This window comes from Podarcis erhardii (assembly GCF_964252035.2).
Source record: "Podarcis erhardii genome assembly, chromosome: 12".
Taxonomy (NCBI): Eukaryota; Metazoa; Chordata; class Lepidosauria; order Squamata; family Lacertidae; genus Podarcis; species Podarcis erhardii.
In genome coordinates this window covers 7,209,519-7,225,529 of record NC_138513.1, presented here as the reverse complement: position 1 = coordinate 7,225,529, position 16,011 = coordinate 7,209,519, and the positions used below count along the sequence as shown (strand labels likewise).

At 47.2% G+C, this 16,011-nt stretch overlaps 1 protein-coding gene across 1 annotated transcript; it reads right to left on the bottom strand.

Annotated features, from left to right (window-relative positions):
• Positions 1-691: 691 nt before the first annotated feature.
• MYD88 (MYD88 innate immune signal transduction adaptor) lies at positions 692-15,001 on the bottom strand. Its single transcript, XM_081834547.1, has 5 exons — positions 14,600-15,001; positions 11,092-11,226; positions 7,556-7,736; positions 2,887-2,978; positions 692-2,215 (listed from the first exon to the last, which is right to left on the bottom strand). Exons 1-5 carry the CDS (start codon positions 14,940-14,942, stop codon positions 2,061-2,063), a joined length of 906 nt encoding a protein of 301 aa, XP_081690673.1. The 5' UTR covers positions 14,943-15,001; the 3' UTR covers positions 692-2,060.
• Between the last annotated feature and the right edge of the window lie 1,010 nt (positions 15,002-16,011).

Sequence of the window (16,011 nt, the reverse complement as noted above, 5' to 3'; positions counted from 1 at the left end):
TGGTCAAACTCATGCTGGTAGCTTCGAGAACACTGTCCAACCATCTCGTCCTCTGTCGTCCCCTTCTCCTTGTGTCCTCCATCTTTCCCAACATCATGGTCTTTTCCAGGGAGTCTTCTCTTCTCATGAGGTGGCCAAAGTATTAGAGCCTCAGCTTCAGGATCTGTCCTTCCAGTGAGCACTCAGGGCTGATTGACTGTACCATCTACCAATGAAGCACTAAGGAGTATGCAATATATGTAGCATTCATCCCACCCCCTACTTGGCCTACGGGGGAAGAAGGTCCTCACCACTGCTGGTAGATTAATGGATCTAGAGAAGACCTAAAGGTCTCACTTCTGCCATGGACTCATTTGGTGGGCTCGGGGGTGGGGGTGGGGTTGCTTCCTGAAAGTCTCAACACCCCCATGTGTACAATTCTGTCAAGGAATTCTTAAGCTGTGGCACAGAGTGGTCCAGACTGCAAACATGGATGGGGGCGGAAGGAACAAATTATGGATGGATGAGCCAGTTCTAGGTCTGTGCCAATTTCACATGCACCACCCTACATCTGGCCTGTCCTATGGGCTTGCATTTTGGCTGTATGCATTCCTCACAAAATACACATTTTGCGCTTCCCTCCAAATTACGTACGTTGCGCTTTTCCACGCAGCTCCCCACCTCCTTTAAATGTGTCTGAAAATGCATTAAAAAAACACAAAAACCTGAAACTACATTGCAAAGTTCAGATAAGTGAGCAATCTGACTAATAACTGCATTACAGTCCACATAGGTCAGGTCACTTTAAAACGTGGCCTGAGCCACATTCTCTTCTGCCACCAGACAGGATGAGTGCATTTGTGAGCGTGGAGAATGGGTTGTGCCAGATAACCACTAGTCTTTCTGCCCTTCCATGAGGACTGCAAAACACTCTGTAAAACAAAGTGTGATATCTAAAAAGAGGAGCACCCCTGTGCTGATTAGCACTGTCACACAGCAGTTCCACAAATTAAGGCCTGCTTTGCAAAGAATGCAAATGACAATTGCAAACATATTGCAGTGCAAACATATTGTTTGAATGGTAGGGGTTCCTTCCTATCCACAGCTTCGCAGGCAGGCAGATTCTTGGGAAACTCGACGGACCCAAAGAGCAGAAAATCCCAACATGCCTTGAAAAGTGCTAGGGCAAGGTTTAGGAAGCAGAAAGCTTGAAAGAAAACAGAGGCCACAGTTTCAATCCACTTCCCCCACTGGCCGTTATAAAATGTTGAGAAGTGCTGTGGCACCCAGATTCAGGCAGTGCTTTGATTAAGGAGAGAATGGATTGGCAGGCTCTTGGTCCAATTCTAGGCATGCAGTTGGGGTGAGGGCAGGATCAAACACACATGGATACATCCCCTGCCATCTGCCTAAGATCCTTCAGGAATGCCCACCTCAAACTTAAACTTAAACTCCTCCTTAGGAATGCCCACCACATACACGTAAAATAATTCTCCACCGCACAGCAAATGTCAGGCAGTGAGAGTTGCGGAATCTGGTTATCCTTCTGTACAATAGCAGATTTAAGTTGTGGATCTTGGGAGACCAGTGATCCATCTCTATTTTTTAAGGCACTGGGAACTCAGGCTTGTCAGAAACAGGATACTGGGGAAGGGGGCGTTAATCCATTTGTTGGTTTGTGCTAGTAAAAAAAAAGGTTGCTGTTGAGTTGTCAGAAAGAGAGGCACTTTGCAGAAGATCACCGCCATTTTGCGAGCCGCAGCCGTTGAAAGCTTTCTTCCGCCCGCGTTCATTCTTTCTCAATTCCCCTGTTTCGCAAGGAGGAAATCAGCTGAAATCAGGAAACGTCGACCCAAAACCTCAAGAGCAGCTTCAGTTCTCAGTACTTTCTAGCCCTCCTTTTTAAAACGGACTGGCTTCTGAGGCACAGGGTTGTTTCGGAGATTCGGTGAGGCAAGGGTTTAGTGCAAGTTGGTTTCATGGCAAAGGCTAAGAAAGACTTAGGCCCACCCCCCCAAACTTCCCTTCCTCAAGACGCAGTTCAAGTCACGACGCAAGACACTCAGCCTCACGGCTTTGCATCATGGGAGCAACAGGGACTTGGCCAGCCGCATCCAGAACCATTTCTTGGTGCAGGGGTTGGTGTAGTCGCAAACCGTGATGAACCTGAGGATGCTCGGGAACTCCTTCTTCATGCTTTTGCACTTAACTGGAATGAGGCGCTTGAGGCGAGCTCCTGAAAGAGGAAGCCAACATGGGAATGTGACATAAGAGATGGCCTGAGACCTTCTTTCTCTCTCTTTCACAGAGAGGCAGGAAACAGCTGCCCCCACTTTCCTTTCTGAGCTCCAACGAGGCTCTGTGTCAGAGCCGAGTCAAAATTTCTCAGAAAACCTTTTTCTGAGAATTTCCCCTTTACCCCTTCCTCTACATCCCCCCGTAAGGGACACAGGTGGCGCTGTGGGTTAAACCACAGAGCCTAGGACTTGCCGATCAGAAGGTTGGCGGTTCGAATCCCCATGACGGGGTGAGCTCCCATTGCTCAGTCCCTGCTCCTGCCAACCTAGCAGTTCGAAAGCACGTCAAAGTGCAAGTAGATAAATAGGTACCGCTCCGGCAGGAAGGTAAACGGCGTTTCCATGCGCTGCTCTGGTTCGCCAGAACAGCTTAGTCATGCTGGCCACATGACCCAGAAGCTGTATGCTGGCTCCCTCGGCCACTAAAGCGAGATGAGCGCTGCAAACCCAGAGTCGGCCACGACTGGACCTAATGGTCAGGGGACCTTTACCTTTACTCCATCCCCCAGACACACACACACAGGCTCCAGGGTGCCTCACGGGAAGTGGATCATAAATTTAACAAACAAGTAGCAACAATATGGATCAGGTAGGCCATGCAGGTGTTTACCTGGGGAGAGGCTGAGGGCAAACTTGGTCTGGAAGTCGCAGGCTTCGCTATTGAGGTAGTCATCCGAAATCACTACCACCATTTTCCGGCACCTGAAGTTAAAAAAACAACAACAGAACAGAGAAAACACGTTTGTGAAAAGTGAGCGGATAACGGGGAAGATGGAGCCTAGGCACCTGGGAGCGTTCTGACCAATAGGGAACAAGGCGTTTTTTGAGCTCTAGATACGGCCTAGTGCAGTGGTCCTCAAAGGAGAGAATTGCAAGTACGGTGGGAAGATTCAAGGACAATAAATATTCTATTTTGAGAATGACTCCTGTTCTTCTGTAGCTGCGTTGTTTTATACTTCCTGGATGTCCCGTGGTCACATTATAAAGCGGTTGTGGTGTATGTTTTAAATCAAGTTGTTTCTTTTTGTTTCCCAGTGTATTTCTTGTTGATAAAATATTCGGTGCGGCGCCAGCAAACTCTCATTGTGAAAGTGTGGCCCAGAGAAAAAAGATTAAGGACCTCTGGCCTAGTGGGTAACTGGGGAGCCTGAAAGATGTGTGGGTCAAAGGCCACAAGGCACCCCATTTCCTCCCCACCATATGCATATCTTCTCTTAAGTCCCCAAACATTTGCCTTCCCTCTCTGCATCTGCTTAGTCCCAATACTTTAAAGTGACAAGAAACATCTTAATCTAGCCCCAAAACTGCATCTGACCCAAACTGCAAAGCAGAGCCTGACTATACGAATAGGGACTGTAAAGTATTTGTCAGCCTCTCCTCCTCTTCTTCTCTGTGACCATATGCAAAGGTAGATGTTGTTGTTGTTTAGTTGTTTAGTCATTTAGTCGTGTCCGACTCTTTGTGACCCCCTGGACCAGAGCATGCCAGGCACTCCTGTCTTCTACTGCCTCCCGCAGTTTGGTCAAACTCATGCTGGTAGCTTCGAGAACACTGTCCAACCATCTTGTCCTCTGTCCTTCTCCTTGTGCCCTCCATCTTTCTGAACATCAGGGTCTTTTCCAGGGAGTCTTCTCTTCTCATGAGGTGGCCAAAGTATTGGAGCCTCAGCTTGAGGATCTGTTCTTCCAGTGAGCACTCAGAGCTGATTTCCTTCAGAATGGATAGGTTTGATCTTCTTGCAGTCCATGGGACTCTCAAGAGTCTCCTCCAGCACCATAATTCAAAAGCATCAATTCTTTGGCAATCAGCCTTCTTTATGGTCCAGCTTTCACTTCCATACATCACTACTGGGAAAACCATAGCTTTTACTATACGGACCTTTGTCGGCAAAGTAATGTCTCTCCTTTTTAAGATGCTGTCTAGGTTTCTCATTGCTTTTCTCCCAAGAAGCAGGCGTCTTTTAATTTCGTGGCTGCTGTCACCATCTGCAGTGATCAAGGAGCCCAAGAAAGTGAAATCTCTCCCTGCCTCCATTTCTTCCCCTTCTATTTGCCAGGAGGTGATGGGCCCAGTTGCAGAGGTAGATAGGGATCCCAGATCTCCGGCTTAGTGTTACACAATCTTAGGAATCTGTATCTGAAGAAGTGTGTATCTGAAGAAGTGTACATGCACACGAAAGCTCATACCAAGAGCTGACTTAGTTGGTCTTTAAGGTGCTACTGGAAGGATTTTTTTTTGTTTTGACAATCTTAGGAAAAGCTGCTCCCTCTGGCTGTCTCCATCTTAAATATCACTGGGCTTTGAAGACCATTCATTCATTTAAAAATGCACAGACCACATTCTCCCGATATCCAGGTGGCGCCTGGGAATGGCATACAGTAAGGAATCAATTGCCACAAATTGCAGGGGGGGTGTGTGTGAGAGACAGACAGACAGACAGACAGACAGACAGAGAAAGCTGTTGTGCTCAGGTCCTGCTTCTGAGCTTGCCATAGGAAGACTTCTAAATGGAGATCTTCATTCCACTTGGTATTTCTATTGAATTTCATTGGTTTTATGTTCGCCCGCACTGCTGGCTGACTTGCCTGCCTGCCGTTCTGTCATCATGCTGGAGTTGCTACTGCCACCAACAGGCAGCTATGTGAACTGCAGCATGACAACAGCCTTACAATTTATTTTATATATGACACATGCAGGTGGGTTTTTTTTAAAAAAAAAATGTAACTTTTACTTAATTTATATCCTAAATTGCTTTGGGATGCCTCACTGGAAGCAATTCATAAACAAAATAAATAAATAAATATCAGGCATCCGGTTGGCCGCTGTGAGAATAGGATGCTGGACTGAATAGATAATGATAAAAGCCATTAAATTACAACCTTTTCAGCACCGATTTCATTCTCAGTTTTTTCTGGGCTGTTCTATGCTGCCAATTCCTTTTTTTATCACTACTATTTTTACTGTGTAGTTTTTTGAGGGGTAGTGTTTTATTTATTTTTATTCAACCAAACTTGATCAAAAAGAAATGAAAATCCTAGTGATTTACATAAAATAGCACAAAATATTATTTAAAACACCAGTAAAAATCAAACTTTAGAAACAAGTAGATGTAATAAAAATACATTGTGAAGAGGCCCTCGGCAGCCAGTATGGTGTAGTGGTTACAGTGTCAGTCTAGGACCTGGGAGACCATAGTTCGAATCCTCACTCTGTCATGAAACATACTGGGTAACCTTGGGCTACTCACTGCCCCTCAGCCTAACCTAACTCACAGCAATAGATTCTCTCTGCCTGCTACTTGTTGGGATTAACTGAGGGAGAGAAACATGTGAGCCACTTTGAGCTCCTTGGAGGAAAAGGTGGGCTATAAATTCAATTGAATGAATGAATAAAGTAAGTGTTGATGGGCAGCATAAAAGTTCCTAAAGCAAATAAATATTACAGCCACTTTCCCCCAGCCTTAAAATATTACAAAAGGAATGCAATACGTTTTTAAAAAACTAGGCTTGTTAACTAGTTCCTAATTATTCTAGATTGCTTAGAATAAAGGTATTTACCAGCTGATTGTTGATCAATGTTCCAACAGGTTACTGGAAAAACGCAGCAAGTTTTGTAAGGTCTCAGTTGTTTCAGAATGAATTGAACAAGCAGTTGTATTTGGAGTTGCATTCTTTTAAGTAATTTTATTTAATTTGGGGGGGGGGTGTTTGGGGGCAGAAGGCTGAATCCACTGTTAGAGCAGATCCACTGAAATCCAGTGGACTTCTACTGATTTCACTGTCTACTCTTGGTTTTTTATGCTTTATTGGTTAAAAACTTTATAACAGAAATGTTCAATAGATGTTGAAAACAAAATAGAAAAACAAAAATAAACAATAATTCCTTCCTTAACTGATACTTGCTTTGTACATCCATTTGTAATTAAATTTAACATGACCTCTGATCTTCCCATTGTGTTCACGGATTAAATTCCTTAAATACGCACTCTAACTTTGTTTCCTCCATGTTATTTAACTTACTATAAATTTTGTTTTATAAAATTATCCTATTTGCACACAGAAGTTCAATCAAAACCTGCCAACAGATTAGTATTTTTGACAATGTTCTTTTACGTATGTCCCACTCTGATAAATTTTTCGTCAGTGACATCTCGTAACCTTGCTGATAGTCTCGCCAGTTTGACGTACTCTCTTATTTTATTTTGTCAGTCTGATTTAGATGGGATATCCTCTCCCTTCCAGCCTTTTGCGATTAGAATCCTGGCAGCAACTATACACATAGATAAAGACTCTCCTGAACTTTTGGGGGATTTCGTGACCTATAATTCCTAGCAGGAAGGCTTCAGGTTTTTTTTTAGGGAAAGAGCATTTGAACATTTTCTTATGCTCGTTATAAATTAAGAGTCTACTCCTGAGTAGAACTTACCGTTTTTGCTCTATAGGATGCACCCGACCATAGGACGCACCTTGTTTTAGAGGGGGAGAACAAGAAAAAAAATATTCTCCCCCTCTCTGCGCAGTGCCCCTTCAGTGAAGCGGCAGGAGAAACAGAGCCCCTTCCGTTTCTCCTCCCGCTTCGCTGAAGGGGCGCTGCGCAGAGAGGGAGAATTTTTTTTTTCTTGTTCTCCCCCTCTAAAACAAGGTGCCTTCAAGGTGCGTTCACCCAAAGCCTCCAGAGTGCAGTGGGAGTTCACGCTGCGCTCTGGAGGCTTCAGGCGGCTACCTTGGAAGCCTGGAGAACAAGAGGGGTCGGGACGCATTGACCCCTCTCGCTCGCCAGGCTTCAGTGAAGGCAACCCGAAGCCTCTGGAGCACGGCGGGAGTTCCCGCTAGGTTCCGGAGGCTTCGGGTTCCTTTCAACCTGCTCTTTGGGGCTGGCGGTGGGGGGAAGCACTGCTTTCCCCCACCGCCAGCCTCAAAGATCACGGAAGCCTTTGGAGCACAGCGCAAGTTCCCGCTGCGCTCCACAGGCTTCCGGTTCCTTTTGCTGAAGCCAGGAGAGGAAGACTCTCCCGGCTTCAGCGAAAGGAACCTGAAGCCTCCAGAGCGCGGAGGGAGCACTCCCTCTGCGCTTCGGAGGCTTCGCGTTGCTATTGCTAAAGCCAAGAAGCCTGCATTCGCTCCATAGGACACACACACATTTCCCCTTAATTTTTGGAGGGGAAAAAGTGTGTCCTATAGAGCGAAAAATACGGTAAATGGGAACAAACCAAGAGAGCTGTGGGAAGCACGGTGGATATTTCCATTGCTGCCCACCTGGGTGCATATTCCTCAACTCACCGTGTCTCTATAAGTTCGCTGGTGATGGACCAGACGCACGTTCCGGGGAGGACATCCCGGTCAAATACACAGAGCTTCAGCTTGTGTTCTGTCTGTTCCAGCTCTTGGATCATCTCTTGCACAAAGTGAAGGTCGGTCGGGCAGTAACAGATGAAGGCATCAAACATCTCTACCACTTGTCCTGAATTAAAACAACAACGAAAACAGCACTAGATGAGATTATGCATTCATTTATGCCAACTCTCAAGGGACTGCTATCTACTGTATTTTTCACTCTATAAGACACACCAGACCACAAGACGCACCTAGTTTTTCGAGAAGGAAAACAAGAAAAAAAATATTCTGAATCTCAGAAGCCAGAACAGCAAGAGGGGTCGCTGCGCAGTGAAAGCAGCAATCCCCTTTGCTGTTCTGGCTTCTGAGATAGCTGCGCAGCCTGCATTCGCTCCATAAGACGCACACACATTTCCCCTTACTTTTTAGGAGGGAAAAAGTGAGTCTTATAGAGCCAAAAATACGGTACTTTCAGAATTAAAAACTGGCAGTGATCTGCCCCCTTTTTGGGGGGTTCAGCTCAAAAGAATTGTTGAGCTTTTTTTAGGGAGGAGGAAAGCCCCATTTTGGGGGGTTAATGGGCGGGGTGAAGGGGTGGGGCAGGAGGAAAGGGAGCCAGAGATCGACCGTGATCTACCAAAACCTCATGGGGAACCACCAGTAGATCACAATTGACCTGTTGGACATCCCTGATTTAGGGAAACCCAGCCAGATGGGCGGGGTACAAATAATAAATTATTATTATTATTATTATTATTGCATTAATATGCCCCCTTTTTCTCAAGGTGGCAAACATGGACCACCCCCTCGTCCTTTAAACCCCACAACAACCCTGTGAGGTAGGTGAGACTGAGAAGCAGAGACTGGCCCAAGGCCACTCAGTGAATTTCATGGCAGAGTGGGGATTCGAACCCTGGTGTCTCAGGTCCTAGCCCAATGCGCTAACCATTATACCACACTGGCGCGAATGGAGGGAGCGGGGAAGTGTTACCCGTCTGAGCCAGCCTTGCACACAAGTTCTCAGAAATTACCGTCCCCCGGCTCACATAGAGCTGTGAAACGTCCTCAGACCTAAAAGAAAATCCCTGCTAGTCACCTGGAGGATGTAACCGCTCGCCACAGGAGAGCAGGAAAGTATCTGCTTGCAAACCGCATGTAAACTATCCCGGTTGTAACAGATGCTTGGCAATCACCGTTATTTTTTGCTCTATAAGACGCACTTTTTCCCTCCAAAAAAGTAAGGTGAAAATGTGTGTGCGTCTTATGGAGCGAATGCAGGCTGTCCCAGAAGCCAGAACAGTGCTCCGTCTCGCTGTTCTAGCTTCGGGCTTAGCTGTGCAAATCCTCCTGCCTTCATCCCGCTGCCCTCCGGAGGCTTTGCGGGCTGTCCCAGAAGCCTCCGCAAGACACGTGGATGAAGGCTCCCCGTGCCCTGCGGAGGCTTTGCACGAAGCTAGAACAGCTAGAGGGAGTGCTGCGCAGCGCTCCCTCTAGCTATTTTGGCTTTTGGATAGCCCCCACGAAGCCTCCGTAGGGCAGCGGGACGAAGGCTCCCTGCTGTCCTGCGGAGGCTTCGTGCAGCTCTTGCAAGAAGTGGGGGGGGGGGGAAGGGACAGAGCGTGCGACTCTGTCCCTTCCCCCACCTCCCAGAAAAGCCCCCAAGAACCGCGCTCCCTTTAAAGAGCGTGCAGTTCTTGCGGGAGATGGGGGAAGGTACAGAGGGCAGCTTACCTGCGCACAGCCTCTTCCGGGCAGGGGAGCCTTCTTCCTGCTGCCCGGGAGAGGCTTCAGCGGCTATCCCAGAAGCCAGAATAGCAAGAGGCTATCCCAGAAGCCAGATCCCTCTTGTTGTTCTGGCTTCTGAGATTCACAATTTTTTTTTTCTTGTTTCCTCCCCCCCAAACTAGGTGCGTCTTATTGTCTGGTGTGTCCTATAGAGCGAAAAATACGGTACATCTAGCTCAAAATCCATTTAACACATTGCTCTACAGAGCACCTTCCTCCAGGACGAATTCTAGACAGGCTGATGAGCTATGCAGGCGCCTCCATGGGCGGTAACACCGAGGTCAAAGAAAAACTTGCACTTGTCTTCCCTCTTAGTTTAGCTGCATGTTTATCGTCATGTTGCTATGCTCAATGGTTACACTGGTTTCCCAAAATGCAGCATTTTAACTGTTTCTTTTTTCAATAGTGTTATTAATTTCCCAATAGCTACCATGATTTGATTTGATTTTTTTTAGAAGAGTGTGATAGATTGTGCTCGTTTTACCTGGTGCTTTTCTCTTTGCTTCTTTTCAAAATAATTTTTATTAAAGATTTTCTCTGTTTGCAAAAGTATGCGCATCAGTCTCTTTTTTCAGGTTATAAAGTCTTTTCTGCAGGTCAGGTCCGTTTAATACGAGAAGTTAGCGTTGTATATGGTATTTTACCTGGTGCTTTTGAACAGCTGCACAGCAAGCAAATTCAACAGGTGCACTTCAAAGAGGTGCAATCTGTGTGAGGCCGGGAGCTTTACCCGTGAATTTCTGCCTGTGCTGCAAAACCGTTAAAAGGTTCAGGAGCCCTGCCAGAAAATTAGGCGCCCATCAACCCTAGCCACAAAAGGTGGAAAAGTTATCTCATTTCCTCTTCCTTTCAGTGGCTGCATAAACACTGTTCTCTCTCACACACCCAGACCATCCTTTCCGAATCAAATAATCTTATTTGGTCCCTTACCTTTCCCGCCCCGACCTGGCCACAGTGATCCATGCGACGGTCACCTCCAGGCTTGACTACTGTAATTCGCTCTACACGGGGCTGCCCTTGAAGCTGTCCCAGAAACTCCAGCGGGTGCAGAATGCTGCAGCGAGGCTCCTCACGGGGTCTCTGCCATGGGAGCATATTCACCCAGTGCTTTTCAAGCTGCACTGGCTCCCGGTGGAGTACAGGGTCAGATGCTGGTGCTGGTTTTGACCTTTAAAGCCCTTCACGGCCTAGGACCCTCGTACCTACGGGACCGCCTCTCCTGGTATGCCCCACGGAGAGCCTCAAGGTCCATAAATAACAACACCCTAGTGGTCCCAGGCCCTAAGGAAGTTAGATTGGCTTCAACCAGAGCCAGGGCCTTTTCAACACTGGCTCCGGCCTGGTGGAACGCTCTGCCTCACAAGACCAGGGCCCTGCAGGATCTGATTTCTTTCCGCAGGGCCTGTAAGACAGAGTTGTTCTGCCTGGCCTTTGGCTTGGAGCCAATTTGATTCCCTCCCTCTCTTTCTTTTTTCTTTTTCTTCTCCTCCTGCGATGAGGCTACATTTTAATGTTTCAATATTTTAATGTTGTATTTTAATTTTGTTTTTAATTTGTAATCATTCAACTTGTTTTTATTATTGCTTGTAAGCCGCCCTGAGCCCAGCCTTGGCTGGGGAGGGCTGGGTATAAATAAAAATTATTATTATTATTATTATTATTATTATTATTATTATGGTCTTTTCCTTTTCTTTTACCAAGGGGGTCATCTCGCGTAGTGATGCCCTGCAGTTCCGATGACCTTGCGATACTGCTGTCCACCGCCGGGACCTGAACGGGCCTCTCTGCCGCCTCCTCCTGTTTCCTCCGCAGGTACTTCTTGCAATCTTCTTCTGCAAAGAGACATAGAACAATAATAATAAGGCTTGTTTCTGGGAATGCTTCGTTTGCAGTTCGGGGCCCATCCGCACGACAGCCTCCTCTGCTCAGTGCTAAACCACAAACACAGGAAACGTGGGCTGGAGGGAGAAGGAGGCTAAATCTCTCTTCCTGGGCCAATACCCTAAAGCCAATGATGGGGACTCACAAACTGACCCTGAATCAGCTCAATCTCTACACCTGTTAAATTGGCTAAAATGTATAAGGTAAACAATAAATGTTGGAAATGTAAAGAAAAAGAAGGAACATTTCACCATATGTGGTGGGAATGTAAAAAGGTGAAAAACTTCTGGGAAATGATATACAATGAGATGAAAAAAATGTTGAAATGTACATTTATTAAAAAAACAGAAGCTTTTTTATTGGGCATTGTAGGGGATGATATAACAAACATCAGTTAACAAACATGGATACCTATGCTATCTTATTGTCTTAGTTAAATAGATTGTTTAAATAATAAAATTGATTATTTTTCTCCTTTCAATAAAGTACAGCAGAAAAGTTGTCCATGTATAAACAGTTAACTTATTAAGCCTCACAATAATTTCATAATTATCTGTAAAAACTACTCTGAAAATTTATTATTCCAAAAATGCAACCTTCATTTGGTTGTAAATATTAAGATTATTCCAACAAGAATGAGTCTTTCTGTAAAAAAATATGACTGAAATCAAGTCTTACTGACTAGTGATATAAATCGTGATTTAAATCGATTCATTTTAAATCAAATCTACCCTGTGGGAAACAGTGCAACAGCATCTAAAAATGCAGATTGAGGATCGCAGGAGCAAGCACAACCTACAGCCATGCAAGAGAGGCAGTGTGGTGCAGTGGTTAGAGTGCCGGCTTAGGACCCTGGAGACCCGGGTTCAAATTCCCACCCAGGAATGTAGTTCGCTGGGTGACCTTGGGCCAGTCACAGTCGTCTTTCAGCCTAACCTACCCCACAGGGTTGTTGTTGGGACTGAAAGAGGAGGGACAGAGCCCAGAAGGGGCAGAATCATATATGCCAGCTTGAAGTCCCTGGGAGAAAAAGGCAGGATATACAGTGGTGCCTCGCAAGACGTAATTAATCCGTTCCGCGAGTCTCTTCGTCTAGCGGTTTTTTCGTCTTGCGAAGCAAGCCCATTGACGGCTTATCGGATTAGCGCTATTAGCGGCTTATCGGATAAGCAGATAAGCGGCTTAGCGGCTTAGAAAAAAGGGGGGAAGGGGGAAAAAAACGCAGGAACTCGCAAGACATTTTCGTCTTGCGAAGCAAGCCCATAGGAAATTCGTTTTGCGAAGCACCTCCAAAACGGAAAACCCTTTCGTCTAGCGGGTTTTCCGTCTTGCGAGGCATTCGTCTTGCGGGGCACCACTGTAAATGTAGCAAACAAAACACAAAATGACGCCAAGCTTTAGATTTTGTTGCTGCTTCAAATATCAGTTGCTAGTTTGGGCTCTCATTCCTTGGTGCTGCTGTTGTGTTTCTGGTAACGATGGACAAAGGGTACGCCATAGCCGGGTAGAGGCACTCGGGAATGCAGCTGTAAAAAGGTAAAGGACCCCTGACAGTTAAGTCCAGTCGCAAATGACTCTGGGGTTGCAGCGCTCATCTCGCTTTACTGGCCGAGGGAGCTGGCGTTTGTTCGCAGACAGTTTTTCCGGGTCATGTGGCCAGCAGGACTAAGCAGCTTCTGGCGAACCAGAGCAGCGCACGGAAACGCCGTACAGTGGTACCTCGGGTTACATACACTTCAGGTGACATACACTTCAGGTGACATACACTTCAAGTTACAGACTCTGCTAACCCAGAAATAGCGCTTCAGGTTAAGAACTTTGCTTCAGGATGAGAACAGAAATTGTGCTCTGGCGGCATGGCGGCAGCAGGAGGCCCCATTAGCTAAAGTGGTGCTTCAGGTTAAGAACAGTTTCAGGTTAAGTACAGACCTCTGGAACGAATTAAGTACTTAACCAGAGGTACCACTGTACACCTTCCCACTGGAGCGGTACCTATTTATCTACATGCACTTTGACGTGCTTTCGAACTGCTAGGTTGGCAGGAGCAGGGTCCCTTCAGCTGTACAGCTCCCTAAAAACTCTTCAGCTACAGACAGACAGACATACAGACAGACAGAAAGAAAGAAAGAAAGAAAGACTTGCTTTCTCTTGATGAAGCAAGCGTGTTTTCTTCTGGTAGGGCTGGAACCAATGGATTCAAGTTACAGTGGTACCTCAGGTTAAGAACTGAATTCGTTCCGGAGGTTTGTTCTTAACCTGAGGTACCACTTTAGCTAATGGAGCCTCCCGCTGCTGCCACGCCACAATTTCTGTTCTCATCCTGAAGCAAAGTTCTTAACCCGAGGTACTATTTCTGGGTTAGCGGAGTCTGTAACCTGAAGCGTCTATAACCCGAGGTGCCACTGTACAAGAGATTCTGGCTAAACATCACAAGGAACTTTCTGATGCTAAGAGCAGAGAGCTCAAACACCCACTGAAAGGTCTTCCAGTAAAAGCTGTTTGGGAGCGGACTCTCCATTAATGGAGGTTTAGAAGCAGAGGCTGGATGGCCATCTGTCAATAGTTGGGATTCCTGCACTGCAGTGGGTTGGACTAGAATGACCCTCGGTGCCCCTTCCAACTCTGTAATTCTATGATCCCATGAAATGTTTTTAAGTGAAAGCAAACAAACAAAAGCAACAGCATTGCAGTAACACACCAGGAACCAAAACAGCTTCAAATAGTCAAAACAAAAAATTCCTTCCAGTAGCACCTTAAAGACCAACTAAGTTAGTTCTAGGTATGAGCTTTCGTGTGCATGCACACTTCTTCAGATGCCTATCTGAAGTGTGCATGCACACGAAAGCTCATACCTAGGACTAAGTTGGTCTTTAAGGTGCTACTGGAAGGAATTTTTTGTTTTGACTATGGCAGACCAACACGGCTACCTATCTGTAGCTTCAAATAGGAGTGCTAAACAACGAGGAAGCGTCAAGAAGGAAACAAAACCCAGAAATTAGGAAGAGGGAGGAAGAATATCGGTAGCCATTTCCTCTCTCTCTCCGGGAAACTGTTACCTTACAGGCAGAAATCCAACCGGCGACGCCCCGGCAGCTCCGAGGATGGGCGCAAAGCTTCCTCTGTTGGGAACTGGGAACTGGGTACTGGGGCGCAACAGAAAGGAGAGGCCGTGCGTAAAACAGGGCGCTCATTCTGGAGAGGCCGTGCGTAAAAGAGGGCGCGGGGAGAGAAAGGTGTCCCCCCCCTTGGACTGGGGCAGAGGAGGCATCGACGGGACGGGGGGAGGGCGAGAATCAGGGGCGTCCCCGGGCCCTGTTTGCTCACCGATGCTGGTCCCCAGGTCGGCCAGGACGTCTCGGCGGCCGAGGTGGCGCAGCAGCCCCAGGAGGCGGCCCACGGTGGCGCCGCCGGGGCAGCGCTTCTGCCAGTCGGCCAAGAGGCTCTCGGTGGGGTCGGCCTTGCCTTCGAAGTGCTTGATCTCCAGGTAGTCGTAGCCCAGCTCCTCGGCCAGCGCCGTCCAGTCGGAGGCCACCGGGGCGCGCGGGTTGAGGAACAGCCCCAGGCGGCGGCGCACCGAGTAGTTGAGCGCCACCAGCGGCACCGAGTCTTCTTCCGACGGGGAGGACGGAGACGCGCCAGCGGCGCCAACAGCAGCCACCTCCGCCATCACTCGCCTGGCTCTCTCGCGCCTCGCCGCCTTCCCTTTCCTGTCCCTGCGGCCGCTTTCGCAACTTCCCCGACGGGGCGGAGCAGGAGGAGGAGATGATGAGCCTCCAAACCGGTTTCGCTTTTGGTGACGGCTCAGCCGCGGGATGCACCCGTCCAGCAGATTGGAAGATTCAGAATAGATGCGCCTAGTGGTTAACGCTATGGGATGCGCGCTCCCACGAGAGGCAGGGATGGCCACGCCAAGCTAGACGGCTCTAAAATTGTTATTAGTTATTAAAATTTGAGTATTGTCCTTAGCTCAGAGCTTTCCAAACTGTGTCGATACAGCTGCAGTGTGTAGGTTTGCCGCGCGAACGCTTCCCACGTTCCTCCCGGGGATTGGAAAGGGGTTAGTTTAAGCGACAGTTTGCAAGTAAAACTGAATTACTGTGTTGTGAAATGATGCATGCAAAAAAAGCATGTCATCATCAGGAAAAGTTTGCAAAGCTCTGCCATAGCCCGAAGATTGCAACAAGAAAATAGAACACAAAATACAAAACAAAGACCAATAACCCTTTCTCTCCAACACACAGTTATTATTTATTAAATTTGATAGAGGAGAGGGTGATCCATGGCTACTGAAAAAACCTCCCCACCCCATTGAACTCTGGGGCTGACTGCCCTGCCAGCAAGCTTCATGGCTTAGTTTGCAAAATGTTTATCAACGGTTGGTAAAAGAAAACGGAAAGAAACTCAGGAAAATCTTGATGCCGAAAGCAAGTTTATTTGTCATGATCATTTTTTAATAGCCCAGACCATTTTTGCGGTAGTAAATAAACTCTATGCTAATATCAAAAACTATTTTCTGAACCCCACGCTTTCCCCCAAAGGTAGGACACCTAGCTAAAAAGAAGACTGCATTGCACAGCATTTAGCACAACTGATTTGTAACTCCTATGTGAGTGATAACCAGTGGCGTAGCGTGGGTTGTCAGCACCCGGGGCAAGGCAAGTAATTTGCGCCCCCTAACCCGTGGATTTGCCCTAACCCCAGATGTTGCGCCCGGTGCAGCCGGCCCCCCCTGCACC

Coding starts and splice junctions, on each gene's coding strand:
- MYD88 (XM_081834547.1), bottom strand. CDS start 14,942: ATGGCGGAGGTGGCTGCTGTTGGCGCCGCTGGCGCGTCTCCGTCCTCC. Junction 11,227..14,599: donor CGACCTGGGGACCAGCATCG/GTGAGCAAACAG, acceptor GTCTCTTTGCAG/AAGAAGATTGCAAGAAGTAC. Junction 2,216..2,886: donor TGCCCTCAGCCTCTCCCCAG/GTAAACACCTGC, acceptor TTCCTCTTTCAG/GAGCTCGCCTCAAGCGCCTC.